We start from the raw sequence: 21,332 nt of genomic DNA, 5'->3' as shown, positions 1-21,332 counted from the left end.
CGGACGCTGTGAGGAAGCTCCTGGGTTTACTTTTGTGCTCCGATCTTGTGTGCTGAAAGATAAAGCGCCCTAAACATCTAAAATATGCGTTCAGACTAAAAATGAAGCATTTATTGCTAAATAAGCTGGCAGTTTGTGTAAAAACCCTAATAGTAGGGCAACCTAACCGCTACACCTGACAAAAGTTAAGCTGAAGATTTGTTTTAATTTAATGGTGCCTACCGGAAGTACTCCTGGATTTTATTTCTTGACATTTGTTTAGTGTTTAATACTTGTAATTGCTGCGACCCATGTTTTTATCGAAAATGTTTGAAAAAATAAATAAATAATCATAAAAGACAATAAATTGTTAAAATTGTAAGTCCTAATTTGTGCAATAAGTAAGTATGATCCCGTATATACTACCACGTAGTCACGTTGAACAGGGAGAGAACCAAAGCGTCCGGTGAACATTGAAATGTACTCGTTTTTATGTTTCCTAAATTAGTCCTACATCTACCAACAAAAAAATGAGCATGGAATGGCAGATTTAAGCTTAACTATTTTTAAAATTTAAAAAGCGTGCAGTAAAGTTTTTTTAATTGTGAGCTGGCGTGTAAACAATAACTTGTTTCTATTTGTAGAAAACATTGTAATACCTTTTAAAACTGATGTGTTCTTTTTCAACAGTATTTATAAAGGGCGTAATGCTATCGCCTGTATTTGTGTGAAAGGCATCATAAACAATATAATCCAGCTTTACCTGAACGCACCATGACGCAGTTGTTTCTGTGGATTCTAATTGGCCAGCTTTGCAGTGGGAAAAACAGGACACGCCATATTGACAGTTTTTGAAGAGATTGCTACATTTCTCCGGGAAAATGACTAAATAGTAAGTGTCAGCTTCTTATAAAATGTTCTAAGTGAGATTTTTTATATAAGAGTTAATATTAATACAGTAAGACGTCTAATTGTATACAATGGAAACGAAATTTCAGATGGTGTCTCTCGGTGTTAGCTTCATCCGTTAGCGTCGGTGTTGGGGGCGGTTCGGGGCTCTGTGTCGCTGTAGAGCCTCATCAAGCCGTTTACCTCTTTCAACTTCCCTTTATTTGGTCTTTATTTCGCAGGGAGTTTTTTTTTTTTTTTTGTATCAACGGCAGACTCTAAGATGGTGCACACCGGGGCTACGGAAGTGACCTCCGTGGAGGATTGCTCCTCCAATCAGGGGTCTAGTGTCTGCCTGCGGAGTCGGTTGTGCTCCAGTGACAGAGACTGTCAGGTGCGGGCTTTCAGGGTGGCTCTTCTGTCCAATCTGGGGCCCTACGAACCCCTTCTGACCTACCTGCAGTCTGTTCTGGTGTGGGAAAGACCTTTTCACAGTGTCCTCCTGTACATTGTTGTCAACATTGTGTTCTGGTAAGTTGTCATGTTGTGTGAAAGTGTGGGTGAGAAGCTGCCTGCAAACAGGTGGTGCAAGTACTTCATCAGTCATTTCAAGCAACTCGTGGTGTACTACGTGGTGTAGGGTTATCTTCTCAGTTTTCTTTTTTTTTTTTTTCATTTAAAATTTTTTAATTAATGTGAATGCTGTACGCATTTGTTTACTCATTTGTTTCACTTATTACATAATTATTTAAAATGTTTTTAAACTAATAATACTGCAAATTAATACATTTTAAGGGTGTTACTATCTTCCTGTGTGTGTTAGCTTTAATTTCTCATAAACCTAAAAAGGACTGTTTCATCTTCCATTAGAAGGACTGTGTAGCTTGTAATTGTAGTACAGTTCTTCAATGGATTTGGTGACCCAGATAAAACTTGAATTGCAAACCAACAGCAAATTCTTTAAGTTAATCTTCAGGTTGGTCAAAGTCTGGATAAGAACATTTTCAATTTCTTATGCTCTTATATTAAGAAGCAGTAAGAGGCTTTGATTAATTACTAAGATCCCAGGCAGTGTAAATAAGTTCTGAATAACAAAATTGAACAGAATTAAATACAAAATTGGTGATGTTTGCTGGAATTGCAATTTAAGTGTACCTTTTCTGTTATTGAATGTATTCCAGTTTAAAAACATTCGTCTTCATTGCAGAACTCAAATCAGTGCATTATAAATACAGAATTAATAGATGTTACCATAGACTAACATGTCTACCACATTTCCTCCCACTACTGAGAACGCCTTCCAACCCATCCACATCTACAGAGTGACATAAAGTCATATTAGACTTAAAATACTAACAGTAAGAACATCAAAATTGCAACTTTAGGTACAGTAATGTATTTTTTACAAATACATAACATCTCTAAACCAGTTTTGGAAAGTTGGAGGCTGTTGATCTTTCCAGTGAAAACAGTACAGTATCTGACAGCCAAAAAGGATAATTGCTAAATACTGTACGTGTGGTCATGAGGAATGTCACTGGAACCTTTTAGCGTATGAATCACAGATATTTCCAAATGTGTTCAACTTAGGGCAAGATCAAAACCTGTGTATATGATCTAAATGTTGACCTTTGCAGCAAGGACATGAAGGATCAATATTTTCCTCTCGGTCTAAAAGTGTTTCTTTATTTCTTCTGAATCAAACGAAGGGGTGCCTACTAAGGGTTTTGTGGTCCAGTGCATTCTGCACAAAGTTGCCAAGTTATGCAACGTTCTGCATTCAGGCTTCCCTCAATTGTCTGTTGAGGATTTTCTGTCTGATTTTTCCTGCAGGTTCTTTGCTCTGACGTCACTGCGTTTGCTGTTCCTGCTGGCTACTGGCCTGGCGGTGCTTGTATTTGCAGATACCTGGAGGAATAAGATCTGGCCAGTAATTAGAGGTGCTGCAGTTTGCTTTAAGGGGGGGGGGGTTATTCATGCAGGTTATTCTAACATGAACTGTGTATGACTTTATAAATATTTTTTCTTTCTCTTCACAGTCAGAAAGTTGGACGACTCAGAAAATGAGAGGTTTGTTTTAGTTGCAGCAGTTCATTTTTATTCAAATTATTGTAACAGCGTTCATCGGCTCGTTCAGCACTTAATCATTATAAAGCGTTGTCTGTTTATCCAGCTGGGGACTGGTGCAGCCTGGCGTCCTCAGTGTGCCTGAACTGTGCCACCACTTAGCAGAGGCCTGGGTCAGTGCATCAGTTTTCAAATCCAGCATGGTGCAATACAAACGGCAAAACCCTGGCAATGTGAGGACACACATCTAAAATAAGTTGATAAATGCATGCTAAACGCCTATTTGGATTAACTATTTTGTCGTTAATGTGATAAATACTAATCCATCCAGACTCGCTAAGCACTTAAAAAATGCTCAGTGGTCAACATTTTGCGGTTTCTCTGACCTCTAACCATGTGTGTCTTGATTTTCTCTGACAGTTCTGCATCCTGATCTGTGGAGTTTTCTCCTCTTTGGCTATGATTGGATACTACATTCCTGGATTGGTGCTGTTTTACTCTGCATGTGAGTCCCAGCAGCTTAACCGGTTCTGACTACGGATCCACACTCTATTATAAGGCTATGTTGGCAGGGAATCGTAGCCTGACCAGTCTGATTAAAACTGCATGGGTGATGAAATCAGATATGTGGGGCTCTGGTACCAGGGCCCGCTCTGTGAGGTGATTAAAGCTGGGATGGGACATACAAGACGGGAGCGAGGGAGGGCAGGAAGCTAAGGAGGTCAGAGCAAAGAGTGGGCTAATCTCCATCCTTTAACTAGTGAAGGCTGCAAAGCTCAGCAGCAAGGACCGATCCATAGCAGCTTGTTTGCTACATGCTAACACCCTGTTACCTCTACAAGAGTTTGTTGGTTTATGGAGCCTAATAGGCATGTGGTTGTCCGCACAGTCCACAAAGTAAATCTGTTCAGATCAAAATTAAAATCTTAAGGAGAACATTTTTTCCTCTTACAGGAACCTAAACGAAAAATTCCCTCCTGTAATAATGGGTGATCTTTTTCCTCCTGCTATAGTGTTGGCCACTCTCTTCACTCCGCTGGCTGCCTATCACCGGGTTTTACAGCATGTGTATGTCAAGCTGGAGCCAGTCCTGCAGTGGCTGGACTTCAGTGTTCGTGGATACATGATGTCAAAGCCCATTGATAATCAATGTAAGTTATACATACATTTTCATCCATGCATCAAAAGCCCCTTTCACATCATTGTTCTGCAATGATCACGCAACCAGAAACCCACCCACACCTTTTCCAGATCACTCTGTCCTTTAACATCTCGATCCACTGTGATGAGGGGCTGCGTGTGCTTTCAGAGCATGCAGCCTGGATAAACTAGCAGCATTCACCTGAATATATAAGGAGATATACACGATATTGCCAAAGTACTGGGTCATCCCTCTCAATCACCAAATTCAGCTGTTCAAGTCATTTCCATGACCACAGCTGAATGAAATCAATGACCTACAGTTAACCCCAAAATATCAATACCTCTGAAAGATTCAGATGTAAAACTTCAGTTATTATTTACATGTTATGAAAAAAATGTCAGGCCAGTTATTTATACCCTTCCCAGTAATGAATGAAAAAATCTGATTTGGCATGAAGCAACCAAACCCTTCTTATAATTGCTAACCAGTTTTTTACATGTTTCCCCTGGTAGTCCCCTCCCATTTATCTTTGGTGATGAGCTCCAAGACTTTGAGGTCGGAAGGTCACCTCGCCATTACCCTAATCTTTAGCTTCCTCTACAGCTTTTTTAACAGTTTCCAGTCAAAAGAAACATGTTGGTAAAATTAAAAGAATACTTTAAACCTAAATATGCCAGGGTATTAATCATTTTAGGCATAACTGGAAGCATGCTGCCAATCCAGCGGATGAGTCGGGGTTTAGCAGGTACCAGGAGAGCAGCACTTGCCTGACTGCCCTGTGCAAAAGTGTATAGTTTGATCCAGAGAGGATTATGGTATGGGGCTTTTTTTTAAGAGTTGGGCTCGACATCTTAGTTCTGGTGAAAGGAGCTCTTAACGAAACACTAATAAACATTAAAAAAAAGCTCTTGTAGAATAGTTTAAGCAGTTTTAGCCGCAAAGGGTGGGCCAACGCCATCTTCAAGCCTTTGTATTAAAAGTATTAAAGTTGATCTTTAGGTTGGAGACTTCGTCTATCTGGCTTTGTCAAGATCCTCATACAAGCTACTCACATGCATTCAGTGCTTTGAGTACAAGCAACATTGTTGTGCAACATCTACAACAGATTCTGCTGATAAATGTTTTTCACTGATCAGACGGACACATGGGGACCATGCAGTGTCTCTGCTCTGTTTGCACCTGCAGACTCCAGCTGCTGCTGTCTTTTTTTTTTTTTTTTTCATATCACTACGTCACAGTCGTTCCACAATTCTTTATGGCGCCTTACAATTTACAGTAGTTCCAGGTTTGTGACTACCTCCCAAAGTGGACCAGAGGCACAACATTGTTCGGTCGAACTAAAGACTTTCTATTCCATGTCGGTGCCTTTCACGTGATTGCGACGCATACAGAACAGGTGAAGATGGAAGAATGAGGTTTGACATAAAAGGGGCAAATTTCCACTGTTGTAATTTGTCCTCTTGTGAAGGTTAATTGCCCTCTAGTGGTAGTAAGCCACATGTTTCGTTTTAAAGGAAGGAGGCATTTTTCCTGTGTTTCGTTGTTGATGTACAATGAATTGTTTTTCTTGTTTTTTTCACATTTCATAACATTACAACCACAGACAGATGTTTATGTGTTCAGAGATTTTGTGTGAAAGAATTACACAAAGTCGGGCAGAACGTAAGAAGTGGAAGGAAAATTATAAATGGTTTTCACTTTTTTCAGAAATAAAAATCTGAAAATGTGGCCTCCATTTGTGTTCAGCCCCCTGAGAAAATTCTTTGTTAGAACCACATTTCGCTGCAACTGCAGCTTCAAGTATTGTGGGTTTTGTTTTGGGCATCTATAGACTATAAAAACAATAAAATACATTGAAGTTAGTGGTTTCACTCACTTATAGGTGCAATAAAAAGGACTACCTCATGCTTTACATGTGTATTTACTACTTTGCAAAGTTAATTTCAGCACCACTATTTAGCTGTGTATATTTCTTTTTTGCTCTTTGTTGCATATATTTTTACTGATTGTTATTTATTGTTAGATTTATCTTTGTATGTTATACTTAGTTTTTCGTTTTGATTAAGTATTAGGCTTCTTAACGGGGACCTGAGTCTGAATTTCATACCTTAACATGTAAATGTGAGTTGGTATGACAATAAAAATCTTTGAATCCTTATCCTGAAAAAATGGTTCAAGTTGCATGAAGATTTTTGCAAGCTACTGACATGATCTTTTTCAGATGTTATTCATCTAAACCAGAACATAAATAGTAATTTTCTTCTTGTTTTACTTCCTGTAGTGGTTCTACGGGATTGATTTAGTGGGAATATTCAGGTACTATCTGTCTGCTGTACTTTGCAGTCCTGCGAAGACCCATACGAGGTGCAGCCTCAGATGACGCGAGTGACAGTGAGGAAGAGTTGGCTGCGTTTTGCCCAACAGTAAGCCTGTTGACCTTCCAAACCCTCTCAATATTACTCTTAAACTGGAATGACTAACTTTTTAGCAGTAATAAATGCTTAGTGTCTGCTCTTTTATGCTCAGATAGTCACGTTGTTTACTTTTGGTGAACATAAACAACATTAATGAGAAAGCACACAGAAAAATGTTGTCAGTGCCTGCTGCTTTATCTATTCGAACAGCGATGAATACAGTAGCATACCAGAGGCACTTCCTGTAGAACAAACCTGCCCGAAGATGTTTGAAATCTATAGGAAACAGAAATTGAAAGTGAATATTTCAATTGCATGCATTTAACCATCTTCTTGGTCTGTCTTCTCCAGTTTGATGATGCTGTTGCTGCTAAGGAACTTTCACTGACCGACTCAGAGCACTCTGATGCTGAGGTGTCCTACACTGACAATGGAACCTTTAATCTTTCAAGGGGTCAGACCCCACTCACAGAGGGCTCTGAAGGTACATTTTCAGTTATTTATAGTGTCTGCCTTCTGCTTTCTCTCCTCATTTCTTGTTGTCTGTTGTCTTGTCAGATCTTGACAGACACAGTGATGCCGAGGAATCTTTTGCTCAAGATCTTCCAGACTTCCCGTCCATAAATCCTGATGCCACTTTGATGGATGATGACGATGACACAAGCATTGGGCTACCTAGTCTAGGCCTATCTGGCCCAATGAGTCACCGTGCTTCAGTGCTAGACGTGGATGCTCATCTGGACTCCGACCAGGAGGATCTGGATGGAGAACTTTCCCTCAGCGGCTTCCTGCCCGCCTCGGATTTCAGTGGGGAGTTGGCCGGAGCCATTGCTAGCAACATGATCCAAGCGGCGCTAGCCGGGGCCATGCAGCCTCGGCCTCCTGCCACCCAGCGTAGACAAGCCTACCCCAGAGCCATGTCCCACAGAAGCTACCGCAAACAGTCCAGCTCTGAGTTTGACACAGACTTGGATGCAGAAGACTTTGAAATGCTGGATCAGTCTGAACTGAACCAGATGGATCCATTTGGAGGAGGAGGGGGTGCAAGACGAGGCGAAAGTCAAGGTTCTAATTTCTTATCGAGCTTGCTCGGTAAGCCACAGTGAAAAGTGTGCTGCTGTGTGTGCGTCTTGATAGGCCGTGTCTAAAATATTGACCAGCGTGGGAGACAACTTTAGGTTCTAGCCGCCCTGTTTGTGGTAGGCAACAACTCACTGTGAAGTATTTCATATTTTTCCTGTTCAACTTTGATCAGTGAGGACTGTTTTTCATTTGTAGGCTGAGCAATAGGAAATACAACAGCTAAATAAAACACGTTGAGACATTTGATAAAACAGCATTGTCAAAGTCAAAAATGACACTATCAAAACTTCCAGGAGAGCCCATTAAATCTTTTCTACTTTTCAATCAAGAAAAACAGGGCTATACAACACAGGACCAAATATGACATTCCTGTTGCTTAAACTGTGCCATGTTTAACACTGACATTTTGGACACCATTTAATCTTAATGTTCTTTCAGTTATTGCAATAGTCTATCTTTCAAGAGACATCATTTCATTGTAGTTTCTTAACATGACATGATTACAGGAGGTGAATTTGGTTGATGTTGCAGGTTCTCAGAGCTTCATTTAAGTATTTCAAATTGTTTTTCTTTTTTGCTGATGCATATGAACACATTTTCATCAAATGTTTTTAGGGGAGGCGGAATTATTTTATCCCACATTACAGTGTTAGCTGAGGCAGAGAAGCACTGCTATGTTTTATTCGTTCTAGTTACGAACTTTTGTCCCAGGGCTTGAAGATAGTCACTGTTCATGTGTGAATATGTTCACAACTGTTTTCATTTTCCTGCCCTCTTAGTGCCCTTGTTTAATACCTGACACAACCCATCTGAAAATAATTTACACCATGTCTTTGTATTTTAATTTGGAACCTTGTTTACATCAAAATTGTATAAAAGTTGACCTCATATTTAAAAAAAAAAAACGTTGGGTACCTAAAGGTTTAAAGTGACTTTTTTATAACGGTCTGTGATTTGTCTGTATGTTGGAGAAAATATGGCACTTTAAACCTGAATCATTCACAGGGATTAATTGAATCCTAATCTTAAATTTTGTTTTAATGGGTAAAAACATTAATTGCTGTTTCTTTTTTTTTATTACTTTAATCCTGTGGAAACGTTTAGCACAATTTGGGGAAAAAAAAAACAAAACCGCTGGATCCTCATTTATGAAACTGAAGAAGAAAAATGATGCACCGATGGGTAGCTAGGGTGTCTTTTGGCTTGTTAGACTTGGGTTTTAATGTTTCTCAAAGCTGCTCCATTAAAGGTAAATCCTCAATTTAAAGTGTTCTCTAATTGCTAATTTAATGTGCATAGTATTGTATTTTCTTCTCCATATCTGGTTTTGATATATTTTGAAGTGCAAAAAACAATGAATAAAATGTTTGGAATTAAGTTAGTCTCTTTGGGGTTTTTCTACATGACATAAAGTAAATAACAAAAAAGATGCAAAAGGGTCTAAAACACCTACATATTTTATCATGGTTCTCGTGGATGTCTCACGTATTTGGTTAATTTAAAATTACACTTTAATGCTTGTGTTTATTAAATTCAAAAAATACGTATGGAAATGTTTTCACATAAGATTTAAATAGTTGAAATGCGGAGCAAATGAAATCCACGTTAACTGTAGAGTCATCCTGTGTAATGACGCTAGGGTGCGCTGTTGGCTTATTACTTCGGCTTTGAGATAACTGAAACGACAGACGTCTTACAACGATTACCTTTTTGGGGTTTTACAAACAACTCAAAAACTGAAGAGAGAACCACAAAGTTACAACTTTGTGATACAAATACTGGAGGCCAACATTGTTTAGTACATTGTCAAAATGTCTCGGTACATCTACTTAAGTTAAATTTGCCATAGAAGATCTCAGATTGGCGGGGTGAGTCGGAAAGATCTACAGGTGTGACACATCTTATTAAATAGTTGATCTTTTCCGTGACGCGCAGTTTCCGCGAAACTCAATCTGGGAAGCTAAAGTAAACCAGAAAATGAGCAAAAAGGACAACGGTAAGGAAAATAAACTCCTTAGTGTAGTTGTTAATTGTTTTAAACTCAAGACAGCTAGTTATCTGGAGTGGAATATGTTGATGTTTCACTGGATTCAGAAGAGACGCTTAGCTGTTAGCATTTAGCTAACGCTAGCTAACCTCAAGCAAAAGCGTTTGTTGCGGGAGAATATCTGAACGAGGCGCTGGCGAAGATATGCCATATAAAATAGAATCACATCAAGCAAAACCCCTATAATAAAAGTGCATTAAAGTCCATCACCATGGCAGAGTTTTAATATGTACACAGTGTTAATATGTTGTCATTTCAGGAGCCCCTGTCATCCTCGCCTATCTAAATGAGAAGAACCGTCCCTATAGTGCTCAGGATGTCTTCTGTAACTTACAGAAGCAGCATGGGTTGGGCAAAACGGTAGGATCAGTTCTTCCTTAACCTTTCTTTGTTTTTCCGATTTTCTGCTCATTCTGGGTACAGCTTGTGGTGTGACTTTTGTTTTTGCAAAAACGTTTGTTTTCAGTATATATTTTTTTGGTATATTTTACTCTTTCGTGTATTTTATACTCTTGATACGTTTTGCACATCCTTAAATACATTTTTTGGCAAATATGTAAAAGGGTTGCTATTAGATCATCATAAATAAATATTTGTTCAGCCTTTTTCACAAATCGCATCTGCAACATCCTCAAAACTACCATACATTCAATCATTTGGATTTTATCATTTTAAATGGTAGTTTAGGTTTTGAATGAATCTGAGGTCACAAGGGATGAATCTTCAAAGCTGTATTGTATGCAACCTGATGATGGACTGAATAACTTGCTCCACCAGGCAGTGGTCAAAGCCATGGAGCTGCTGGCTCAGGAGGGAAAGATAAAGGAGAAAACGTACGGCAAGCAAAAGATTTACTTTGCCGATCAGGTTAGTCTTTTAACCTAGAATGTTTCTTTGCTGTAGGCGGAGGGATGCGTAGGCTTATATCATCTGAATCTGGCCATTTGTAATCTCACCCACAGTCACAGTTCAGAGATGTGAATGATGCAGACCTGAAGTCCATGGATAAACAGATTTCAGAGCTCAGTGCAGAGGTGCAGAGCCTAACACAAAGCTGCAGGCAGCTAGATACAGGTAGTCTCCAGATTCAACCTTATTTTTGTTTCAGGAAACAGTTTTATTGCTAACATAATAATAATCCTGTCTGATCCATTGCATGAATCCCTGTTGAAATGCATTCATTGAGAAAATATTTTCTCCTATGTGTTATAACAGAACTGAAGGAGCTGAACAGCTCCCTCACAACAGAGGAAATGATGGCAGAAATTCAGGAGCTGAAAGCTGAGTGTTCTGGGTACAGAGCACGCCTGGAGAAGATAAAGTCAGCTACAAATCACGTGACACCAGAGGAAAAAGAGAAGGTCTTAATCGATTGAAAACATCAATTCATGTCTTAACTTGGTTGCTATTCTGCATTTCTTGTACACTAGGATGTTTGTCATTTACAGGTTTACAAAGAGCGGGATGTGTATGTGAAAGAGTGGAAAAAGAGGAAGAGATTGGTAGTGTATTATTTTTGTAAATGGATAACTTGTATGTGGTGAAGGATTGCTTTGGAAATGGTAAAATTGTTCTTTGTTCTTCTCAGGCTTCAGACATGATGAATGCCATCCTAGAGGGATATCCAAAGAGCAAAAGGGAGTTCCTGGTAAGCTAAGAAAGAAGTAATAAGATCTGTTTTCCCCAAATGTAAACTGTCTACCAATACTTTTATTTTACCGTTCGACAGGAAGAAGTGGGAGTGGAGACAGATGAGGACTGTAAGGTGGTGGTTCCCAACACCTGAAGAAAACAGCTGAGCTGCTGCTTCATCAGTGCAAGCGTGTAGCTAAGAAAACAGACATCAGAGCAATCTGAGCCACAGAGAAAACTTTATTTATAACACGTTCTTTGAATAAATAAGAGTTTAACAATTGTTGAAATGGAAAACAGAGCTAAAAGCATATCAGCTAAACATAAAATCACAAATGTTCAGGCATCCCAGAGGGATACCCGTCATGTCAGATGCAGCGTTTTCATTTTAAAGCCATAGAAGCATACCTGAGTTCACAGTAAATATGTCAACAAATAAATATTAAGACCTCTTGTACATATTTAGGTTGTTATGAACTGCTTCATTTTTTCCAATTTAAATATAGATTTTTATTCAATATTGCCAGGTAATTTAGTGTTCATAATAGTATCTTTGATAGTTGACTAATGCTTGACAAGTTTCTTTTTTCAAAGATTAAAGTTAACTCCACAACTTAACGAGTTTTTATTTTCTCCTTCCAACTTGCACGGTTTTTTTTTCTGTAAATGAAAATAAAATAAATTCAACTCATTAAATTCTGAAGAGTGATTTTAACCATGTCTACATAGCGAATTATTTATGGATTTATTGCATTAGACTTTATTAGTGTATCTAATAAAGCTGCCAGTGAGTTTTGAACTTTTTAAAAGTTACTGAAAGGAACAAAACCAAAAAAACACATTAAAACAAGTTTGAATGTTTTTAAACTTGATTAAATTTATCATTTATGAGTCATGATTTCATTTGAGTACAGAAATGTTTCAACAGCAGACAAATGCATTTTAGAGTAAGATTTATAGTAGCAGTGACGAATGGTAAAAAAAATCTGTAGTGCCAATAAAGCGATCTCACAGCAAAACTGAACATTTCCAAATATCGGCATTACAACTCATTCTAGTGATGTTAATAAAAGGCATATCAAAGTCAACACTATATGTTTAGCATCATCCTGTGAATAAACGATTTAAACTCATTCTTTCACTGAGCTGTGGTGGTGCAATGGTTTCATTTACATGGTTTTCTGCTTTGTCCGCAACAGTTTGTTTAAACACGAAGCTCTGTCACAGTAAAGACTTGATTTAAAGCAAACAGATGAATTCGGAGGCACCTACTGATTAAAACCTGTAGAGGTGTTTGTAATCCTGCAGTGATAACTCAAGAAATATTCATAATGATCTGAACTCATTTCAGGAGGAACTTGATGTTTGTGTACGGAAGCAAGAAAAGCTCTTGTGTTTAGAATGAAGGTACATGGTTACTATTAATGACAGAAGAAAGGCTTTGGTGTTTGTATTCATTCAGAAATGCAACAGAAACAACACCATCAGTTTACTTAATCTTTAAAAAGCTGTGTGGAACCGGTAACTGTAGTTGATATTAGAGTATTGGTTAACATTTCGATAAAGAAATAGTAGGCAAACTTGGGTAAGGACTGGATAGGCCACTGCTTCTGCCCCCCCTTTTGTTTTACAGATCATTTTGTTGGAAACTTTTTATTCATCTTTTCCATTTCCTGGGTGGCTCTCGCGAGGTGTTAAAGAAAGAATAGTTACTGCATGAAGTAATTACAACTAGATATTCTCTGCAAGACGCATTTCGCTTAAATGATTGTTTCCTCAACGGTCTTTGCAAGAACACTCAGATGGAGTGAAAGTACTCTACACAGAGCTAAATTCCCATCAGTGAAGAGGTCAGAAGGCGACCGAAGGCAGCTGTTCATCTCTCGCTGTAGTGTTTGATGAGGTGATCGAACTGCAGGCTGATGAGCTGAAGTGAGTGCAACCCCTAGTTCACACTGACCCCACCATAAATGAAAGCCATTCTAGTCAATGGGGTAATTTACACTGGCTCCGTGGAGCTGCGGCATGACGGAGAGCACTCCTCCATCGTCTGTCAGAGATACGGATCGAGTCTATTTTTGACGGATGACGGAGCACAAATGTGTGAATTTCAATGGGGATGCATGAATGGATCCTAAAACGCATCCAGTGTGAATTGCCGCACGGCACAATTTGCGAAGGAATGACGTAGCGGACACGGAACACAGTCAGTGTGGACTAGGGGTAAGGACTGTGGCGTGGTGTGGAGCTGATTGAAGTTTTAATTCCATCCTCGGAGGCCAGAGCAAGTTAAAAGTCAATTTCTGAAAGATAGTCAGCGGTTTCTCCTCAACTAGTAAAGCTGACCATTGAGCTGCCGAAGCACTCCAACAACAAACTCTCGCAGTGTCTGAGAAAGAAGAGAAGAAGCACACGATTAATCATTCTGCAAATTGATCTCTGATTTTTGTTTTGTGCAGCATCCATCCAAAACCATCCTTACCTGTGGCTTGCAGTGCTCCTCAATCCAGCTAAAAACACATGCAGACAATTCTTGGAAGCTGCTCATTGCAACAGAATTACTGAAAGACACGAACAGGGAGTCCATGATGTTCTGAAAGATGCTGAACTTGACCTGGTCAGACACCTGATCCTCTCCCTCCTGTGGGTGGTTCTGGTGGGCCTTCACTATGTGCTCATAGTTCCTGGAAAGAAAAACATTTGTTAGAAGCTGCAGCTTCTTTGTGGGGCTAAAATCAACATTTCCATAAATGGTTTCCAAATCCCATCAGGATTTAAACTTATCAATGAGATTAATTTCAATCAATGCTGAGGAGAGGTTCCCTCTTTGTCCATGATCAGCATTTCTTTTAAAATCCAACGTCATCTGCCAGGATGCAGGTCAGTCAGGACTTTGTAATGTAAACAATTTAGCTATCTTCACCAGATTAGGGGAGACCTTATGTTCCAAAAAAAAAAAAAAAAAGTAAAATGCAAACCACTTCCTAACGTTTTCATGATCTTGAGGGCCATCACTTCTTTCCTTAGGACAGAAACTTCCTCTTCCTGCTTTTTCTTTTCTTTATGAAGAAAATGGATGTAGTCAATTGCTGAAATCATAAGACAAGCATGCATTAGTCAGTGATGTCTTCACAACACTGGGAAGTTATTTATTAGGCGTTGCCGTCGCTGCTTCTCTTTTTACTTCTTGTAAGTAAAAAGCAGATATTTGACCGACTCAAATTAGAGGCAAGGTCATTTATTTCAAGAAGTGAAAGTCCTACAGATCCATTAGACACAGTGATTAATTTAAACTATTTATGTCTGTTTATTTTGATGATTATCGCTTGCAGCAAATGGAAAATCCACAGTTAAGCTTCTCAGAAAGTGAAAGACCAATAAAAACAATGTTTCATACAATAATGTGCTGACTGAAATGTTTATGTACAGGTGCTGGTCATAAAATTAGAATATCATGAAAAATGTATTTCAGTAATTCCATTCAAAAAGTGAAACTTGTTTATTATATTCATTCGTTACACACAAACGGATATATTTCAAACGGTTATTTCTTTTAATTTTGATGATTATAACTGACAACTAATGAAAACCACAAATTCAGTATCTCAGAAAATTTGAATATTACTTAAGACCAAAACAAAACGGGATTTTTAGAAATGTCGGCCAACTTGCCCTCCTTGTGCAAGGGGTCAATGGTCGTCATTTGGACAACTGTCAAGTCAGCAATCTTCCCCATGATTGAGTAGCTTACAGAATTAGAATGAGACCATTTACAGGCCTTTGCAGGAGTTAATAAGCCGATTAGAGCGTGGCACCAGGTGACTACAATACTGAAACTTTTTACAATATTCTAATTTTCTGAGATACTGAATTTGTGGTTTTCATTAGTTGTCAGTTATAATCATCAAAATTAAAAGAAATAAACATTTGAAATATATCCGTCTGTGTGTAACGAATGAATATAATAAACAAGTTTCACTTTTTGAATGGAATTACTGAAATAAATCAATTTTTTCATGTTATTCTAAGTTTATGACCAGCACCTGTACTGCAGTTTGTGCACTCAATACTTGTAGCTCCTGTTGTATGAATTACTGCACCAATGCAACGTAGCATGGAGATGATGAGCCTGTGGCTCTGCTGAGACGTTAAGGAAGGCCAGGTTGCTTCCATAGCGGCCTTCAGCTCATCTGGTGTCTCTCATCTTCCTCCTCACAATACCATATAGATTCTCTACAGGGTTTAGGTTAGGCCATTTTAGTAGCCAATCAGGCTCAGTGATACCAGGGCCATGAAAGCAGCCATTGGGACTTTTGGCATTGTGGGCAGGTGCCAAGCCCTACTGAAAAATGAAATCCATCTCCATAAATCTTGTCAGCAGAGGGAAAAATTAAGTGCTTAAAATTTCCTGGTATCTCACTGCACTGACTTTAGACTTGGTCAAACACAGTGGACCAACACCAGCAGATGTCATGGCTCACCAAATCATCACCACTGGACCTCAAGCAACTTTTCTGTCTATCTCTGCTCCTCCTCCAGACTGACAGCTTGATTTTCCCAATGCCAATTTTACTTTGATGGGAAAAAAGACCACTGAGCAACAATCCAGGCCTTTTTCCCCTTAGCCCAGGTAAGTTTCTTCTGACTTGACTCTGGTTCAAGTTTGGCCTAACAAAAGGAATGTGATAGTGGTAGTCCATGTCCTGTATACACTTATGTGTGGTGGTCTTTGAAGCACGGATTCCAAACTCTTGAACAGACTTCGCTTCATAATCCTCTCAAGGATGCAGTTATCCCTGTTGCTTGTGCACCTTTTTCTACCACACTTTTTTCTTCCACTCAATTTGCCATTAATATGATTGGATATACCACTCTATAGAGCTTGTTTAGTAAAGACTTCCTGTGGAGCATGGCTGTCTGCTGCCATAGCATAACATTTCTTTTTGTTATGTCGGCCATTGTAATCTTGTAATTTTCAGAGGAACTGAGTTTTTGGTTTCCTCTCTAAGGGTGTATTCACACCAGGAAAGTCCTTTGGTCTGCTTGTTTGGACCGGACCAAAAGCGAACTTTATTTTTTTTCATTTGGTGCGGTTTGTTTTCACATTGTACTTTTTCCAAGTGAACTATTACTTGTAAACAAAGCCACGCGGGTAACGATCTTTGTTCCCATTGGACAGAAATGACGGGGGCGGGACAGAGCACAGACCCAGAAATTTAGGAAAACATCTGTAGACGTGCTGCGTGCAGCGCTTCTGTTCTGTATATTTGTGCCGTTATTACAGCTGCAATATTATTGTGAGAGTCAAGAGCAGCTCATTCCACACAGACATTGAGACGTTCCATTTATAATGTTGGAACCCCGTCAGAGAATGCGTGCTGAACGCCGACGTTCTCTACGTCCCCTGTCCCACAACAAGCCAGTAATGTTGCTAAGCAACACACAGCTTATCAGGTATGATTACCTTACAACACACACCTTTGCTACTGGCTATGGTGGCTTTTTATGTCCAAAGAGACGTACGCTTTTTGTAGTTGGTTCGGATCGGGGCCGGTTTATATTCAGACCATAAGTGAACCGCACCAGAGTCCGTTTGGAAGCGGACCGAGACCACCTCAAAAAGTGGGTCTCGGTCCGGTTGTTTGGTCCGGACCAGGGTTCGCTTGAGTGTATTCACACCTGCACAAAAGGTCCGGACCAAGGGGGGAAACGAACTCTGGTCCGTCCAAAGCGGACCAAAAGTGGCAGGTGTGAATACACCCTTAGTTGTAATGATCAAAATGTGCAGAAATAAACACTTGAAAAGCATCATATTGTGTGTAATGACATGACACTATATTCAGTTTCACTTTTTGAATTGAGTTACTGACATAAACGTTTTCAATGACATTTTAACGTTTTAAAATGCCCCAAATCTCAGATTTAAAGCTCAGTCCTAATAAAATACATTAGCTTTCTACATCTTTGGTGCATCTCAAAGTATGCACCTAAATTTAACAATCAAGGGTAATTAGTTCCAGTTGGTAGGATGTAATGGGAGAGAAAACTGACTTCAGTCAGTCTCAATATCTTAAAATTTGTAAAGTATTTGCTTGTTACATCATACTTTTCTGAAGAATAGTAGCCTTGCTGATCTTCTGCGCTCCGACGGCAAACTCGGACTGCTGTTGGCAGGTTGGAACAATTCCCTGAAGGTCATCATAGCCTTTCTGATGTTGGAATATGAGAATAAAATTAGAAAGTGCTAAAGTATGTTGCACTTTTGATGATAGTTGAAAAATAAAAAATTGACATGCTGGTCTGACGTCACCTTGATTGCATCTCTGCGCTTCTGCTCAGCTTGTGTGTGTGCTTGTCTCCGTCGATCTTTATACGAGTTCTTATATGACGTCTCATGTCTGTAGTCACTGTCCTCATCATCTGTTTGGGTACAAATTCATTGTTATTGTGAAAACATGCCTGTGGTAATGGCCACCAGCAAAATATGTTGGTTTAGCTACAAAATTAACCCGCAGTATATTTTCACATAGTTGAAATATTTCCTTACATTTATACCTGAAAGTATTTGCATGCCGGATTTACCCCCACTCCCAGAAACGTGGTCAACAACGTAATATTTTCAATTACAGCTAAATGTTATTTTTCTGTGCTTTAACCAAGTCGAATTTCAAACAGACCTTTAGAAAATGCAACTAAAACTTGAGCACAGTTTTGCATATTTATTATAAAGGTATCACGTCTACATTCCTAGAGCAGATTTTATCAGGTTATTTTTGTTTTAGGTACTGTTACCGTGCCCAAACACTCGTTTCAAAAACCCCCAACTAGCATAATGGCAGGTTTTCTCCTTTTACAGAAGGCACCAAGTGTGTGCAATTTGTATTTACCTTTTTTGTTTTTCTTTTTTATCATTTTAGGATGAGGAAAATTAAAGTAACAAGCATGCATAACAAGAAGGGTCCCACTGTATTAGGAAAACCCAAAATTTCATTATTATTTTTGAAAATCTTGATACCGATTGCAATTAACCCACCTTTTCCCCACTCTTATCCAGATCATCCCACTAATCTCATTGAGTTTAAACATCTTGATCACTGAGATCTACATCATGCGAGGGCAAACAAGGCAGTAAAAGTACATAAATCTGGCCAAATATACTGGCAGGCATTTAAATGTATGACAACTAAATTATAACTGCCTATCAAAGATTGCATGAAAACAGATTGTGATTATGATGATTGCTATTCAGGGTTGCTATGTATTTGGCATCTTTTTTTCTTTTTTTTTTATTCTGGACATTTGAGCATGAGGTATCAACTTATTTTTTTAACTCCATACTCCATTGGTCAGTATAGGAATTTAGCCTGAGCATATGGATAAATAAAGGGTTTAGATTAGGCCTTGTTTGTCCAGGTTTTGTATATTTAAGTGTTTCTTTACTGATCTGAGTTGTTTTTGACAAGAATAAAAAGGTAGCTAGAATGAGATAAATCTGCAACCTTTGCGGTCAGTGTTTGTTATATTAAACTTTGATTGTACAGCATTTTTATCTTGAATGTTATGACCGAATCAAACTGAAGTTTTATACTTTATTATCTGTAGGTTCCAAAAATAACGAAGCAACACATTGCTAATAGTGGCTTCCGAGTTACGGACTGCTTAATAAGCCACACTTTAGTGGAATCTGAACTAACTTCGATCAGATCTATTTCAGAATCAATCATTCCTGGACTCAAAAATCAATCTGCATTTAGTCTCGTAGACTGAATGCAGATTCTTTGGAGCGTTGTTACCTTTATTAAGTTTGTGATACAGATATTCTACGTAAGCAAGACAATACCTGTATTTGGCACTGAAGAGGCACTTGTAGAGCCAATACTGTTTGCTCTCGACACAATGCTACCTTTTCTGGCGGTCTCAGCAAAGAAACCTGAATAACAAAACAACAGTCATCAAAAGATTAAAATGAAAATACACAAAGTTATTATCATGTATATTATATGAGATTAGGGAGATCAAGGACAAAAGATCTGAGAAAAGACAAAATATGCCCTGAAAGAAGTACTCACTGGTGTCAAAGCCATTGTCGCTGAAAGCCCCGTCTGTCTGCCCAGACATCACCAAGCAGCAAAAAAAGAAAGAAAACATAAATTGTGAGGTTGGAATTACAAAGGGAAAATAGGTGCCGCCCTAAATATGTTGTCAAAAGACCAACAACAAACCAGACCCAGTCCCCCTACTGAGCCTGGCCTGGTTTGTCTTTTACAAGGACAAAATGATGTGTTAAATAGATCCATTGCTCAATGTAGGGCACCACAACATAATGGTTAGTTTGCCTGGTTCTGTTGGTCCAGATTTTCCACTGAGTATGGTGGAAGAAAACATGCAAACCACTGTCAACTGTTCCATTAAAATCAAGTGTATTTTAGCAGTACAAAAACTAGTCGGAGAAAATGAAAATGCTCCAAGTTGATTAACAGGATCCATAAACAAATTATTATTTTTATTATTAAACGAGTTTGCACGCCAAAATAAATCTTGGGTTAAATCCTAAATAACAAGAGAGAATACAGGGATATTCATTGACACAAACAGGTCTTAGTGTGAGACTAAAAAAAAGAAAAGAAACGTACTAAACAGGATGAAGTGGTTATTTAACGCCACAAGTCAAACTCTTCAAAAAACTGTGAATCTAACTTAAATCTTTAAATGTAGTTTAACGATTTAGCTAATTTTTATGTTTGTGGGAGAAAAACTAGTTCATAAAAATAAATATCACATGGGAAACACGACTTTCTCTTTTTTTTTTTTCGGCTTTGTTTACTTTGCTAGCCGCTAGCCATCTGTTCCAACGTTACTGAACGTGATGAAGCTAACGTTACATTAGCTTCGAGGCTACTACAGCTCCGTTAAAAACGTCAGCATTTCAAAACAGAGAAACAGTCTTAACAAACATTACAGATGTCCTCTTAAAGACATTAAGCGGGAAGCTGAAATGTGGTTTATAACAGAGGCTTACTTTCCAGTGGTCCTCTGGAGACGTTGTCGGATCCGTCATTTTGGAATGCTAAATAAACTAATAGCGCAGTTGCCTTCAGGTGCTCCTCAGAAAATGATTACAAAAATTCCAGAAGAATCATGCAGTAATTGACTTTTGCCACACAGAGACGCTGTTTCATCACACTTGTCACGTTTAACTGTCTTTGCTTGACGTAAATACAGTACAATAAATGACCCTGCAGTCATATAGTAAAACTAATAAATGTCCAGGTGAATAAACAGCTTCGTCATTTTGGAATGACAAAGCTGCCTTCAAGTGTTCCTCGGGAATTTGCAACACGGAATTAAAGAAAAATCCAGGATTAAAAGCTTGCTATTCAAACATTTTAGTCACCTCAAGTAAACGCATAAAGAGTAAGGGGTGTTGCAAATATGGTAGCAGGTTCAACAAATATCCTTCGACTCAACGCTAAAATGTAGCATTAATCCTTCAGTTTATGCGCGGCGCACACACCAACAAAGTCATAAAACCATTAATTGATGGTGGAAGTTGCCTTTTTATATACCGAGAAACCTATTTACTAAATGGAAAAATTTTAATCATTAAACTAATCAGGAGATCGAAGATTGAGGTTGACAAACACAATGACACTGAACGCACCATAGTTATGTACGATTAATCTTTACCACACGATGGCGCTGTTTTATCATATTAGCCAAAGTTACATTTATTTTCCTAACTGGCAAAAATGAATATCCAGTAATTTAATTATATAAAAAGAAGTTAAAGGAAATAAACAGATCCAGTGAAGAGATTTTCATCATTAACAGGGGCATTTTTCTGTACTTTTTATTTTAGCCCGGTGTTAAATTTTCATGTGCATCTGCTGATGTAATAACTGTATTTAACTAACTTCATATTTTACATTTTTTGCTGTCCTATTCTACTTTTCTCTTCTAATCATCCACCTTCGTCATGCATGTTACTAACGGTTGCCACATTGATCTTCCACCCTGTTCTCAACACCAGGTTCTGTTGATGTCACACACAGGAAGTTACTCTTCTGCTTTTGTGCTT

The 21,332-nt window shown here is 38.6% G+C and overlaps 3 protein-coding genes across 3 annotated transcripts; 2 read left to right on the top strand and 1 right to left on the bottom strand.

The window, feature by feature from the left end:
• Nucleotides 1-775: 775 nt before the first annotated feature.
• On the top strand, nt 776-8,952 carry LOC124862185 (reticulophagy regulator 3-like). Its single transcript, XM_047356002.1, has 10 exons — nt 776-871; nt 1,110-1,398; nt 2,701-2,807; nt 2,907-2,937; nt 3,041-3,167; nt 3,355-3,439; nt 3,948-4,085; nt 6,422-6,501; nt 6,844-6,976; nt 7,051-8,952. The coding sequence occupies exons 2-10, from the start codon at nt 1,151-1,153 to the stop codon at nt 7,596-7,598; spliced, it is 1,497 nt and encodes a 498-aa protein (XP_047211958.1). The 5' UTR covers nt 776-871; nt 1,110-1,150; the 3' UTR covers nt 7,599-8,952.
• A 335-nt stretch (nt 8,953-9,287) lies between these two features.
• LOC124863365 (homologous-pairing protein 2 homolog) lies at nt 9,288-11,872 on the top strand. Its single transcript, XM_047357716.1, has 8 exons — nt 9,288-9,571; nt 9,882-9,982; nt 10,400-10,489; nt 10,585-10,696; nt 10,838-10,983; nt 11,071-11,124; nt 11,211-11,270; nt 11,352-11,872. The coding sequence occupies exons 1-8, from the start codon at nt 9,553-9,555 to the stop codon at nt 11,406-11,408; spliced, it is 639 nt and encodes a 212-aa protein (XP_047213672.1). The 5' UTR covers nt 9,288-9,552; the 3' UTR covers nt 11,409-11,872.
• Nucleotides 11,477-20,553, bottom strand: LOC124863364 (max-like protein X). Its single transcript, XM_047357715.1, has 8 exons — nt 20,274-20,553; nt 19,324-19,360; nt 19,095-19,184; nt 17,565-17,674; nt 17,361-17,463; nt 14,244-14,343; nt 13,737-13,938; nt 11,477-13,643 (listed from the first exon to the last, which is right to left on the bottom strand). The coding sequence occupies exons 1-8, from the start codon at nt 20,310-20,312 to the stop codon at nt 13,587-13,589; spliced, it is 738 nt and encodes a 245-aa protein (XP_047213671.1). The 5' UTR covers nt 20,313-20,553; the 3' UTR covers nt 11,477-13,586.
• Between the last annotated feature and the right edge of the window lie 779 nt (nt 20,554-21,332).

This window comes from Girardinichthys multiradiatus, chromosome X, assembly GCF_021462225.1.
Source record: "Girardinichthys multiradiatus isolate DD_20200921_A chromosome X, DD_fGirMul_XY1, whole genome shotgun sequence".
NCBI classification, from domain to species: Eukaryota; Metazoa; Chordata; class Actinopteri; order Cyprinodontiformes; family Goodeidae; genus Girardinichthys; species Girardinichthys multiradiatus.
The sequence above is the reverse complement of the archived record's forward strand: the minus strand, read 5'-3'. Positions and strand labels throughout refer to the sequence as shown.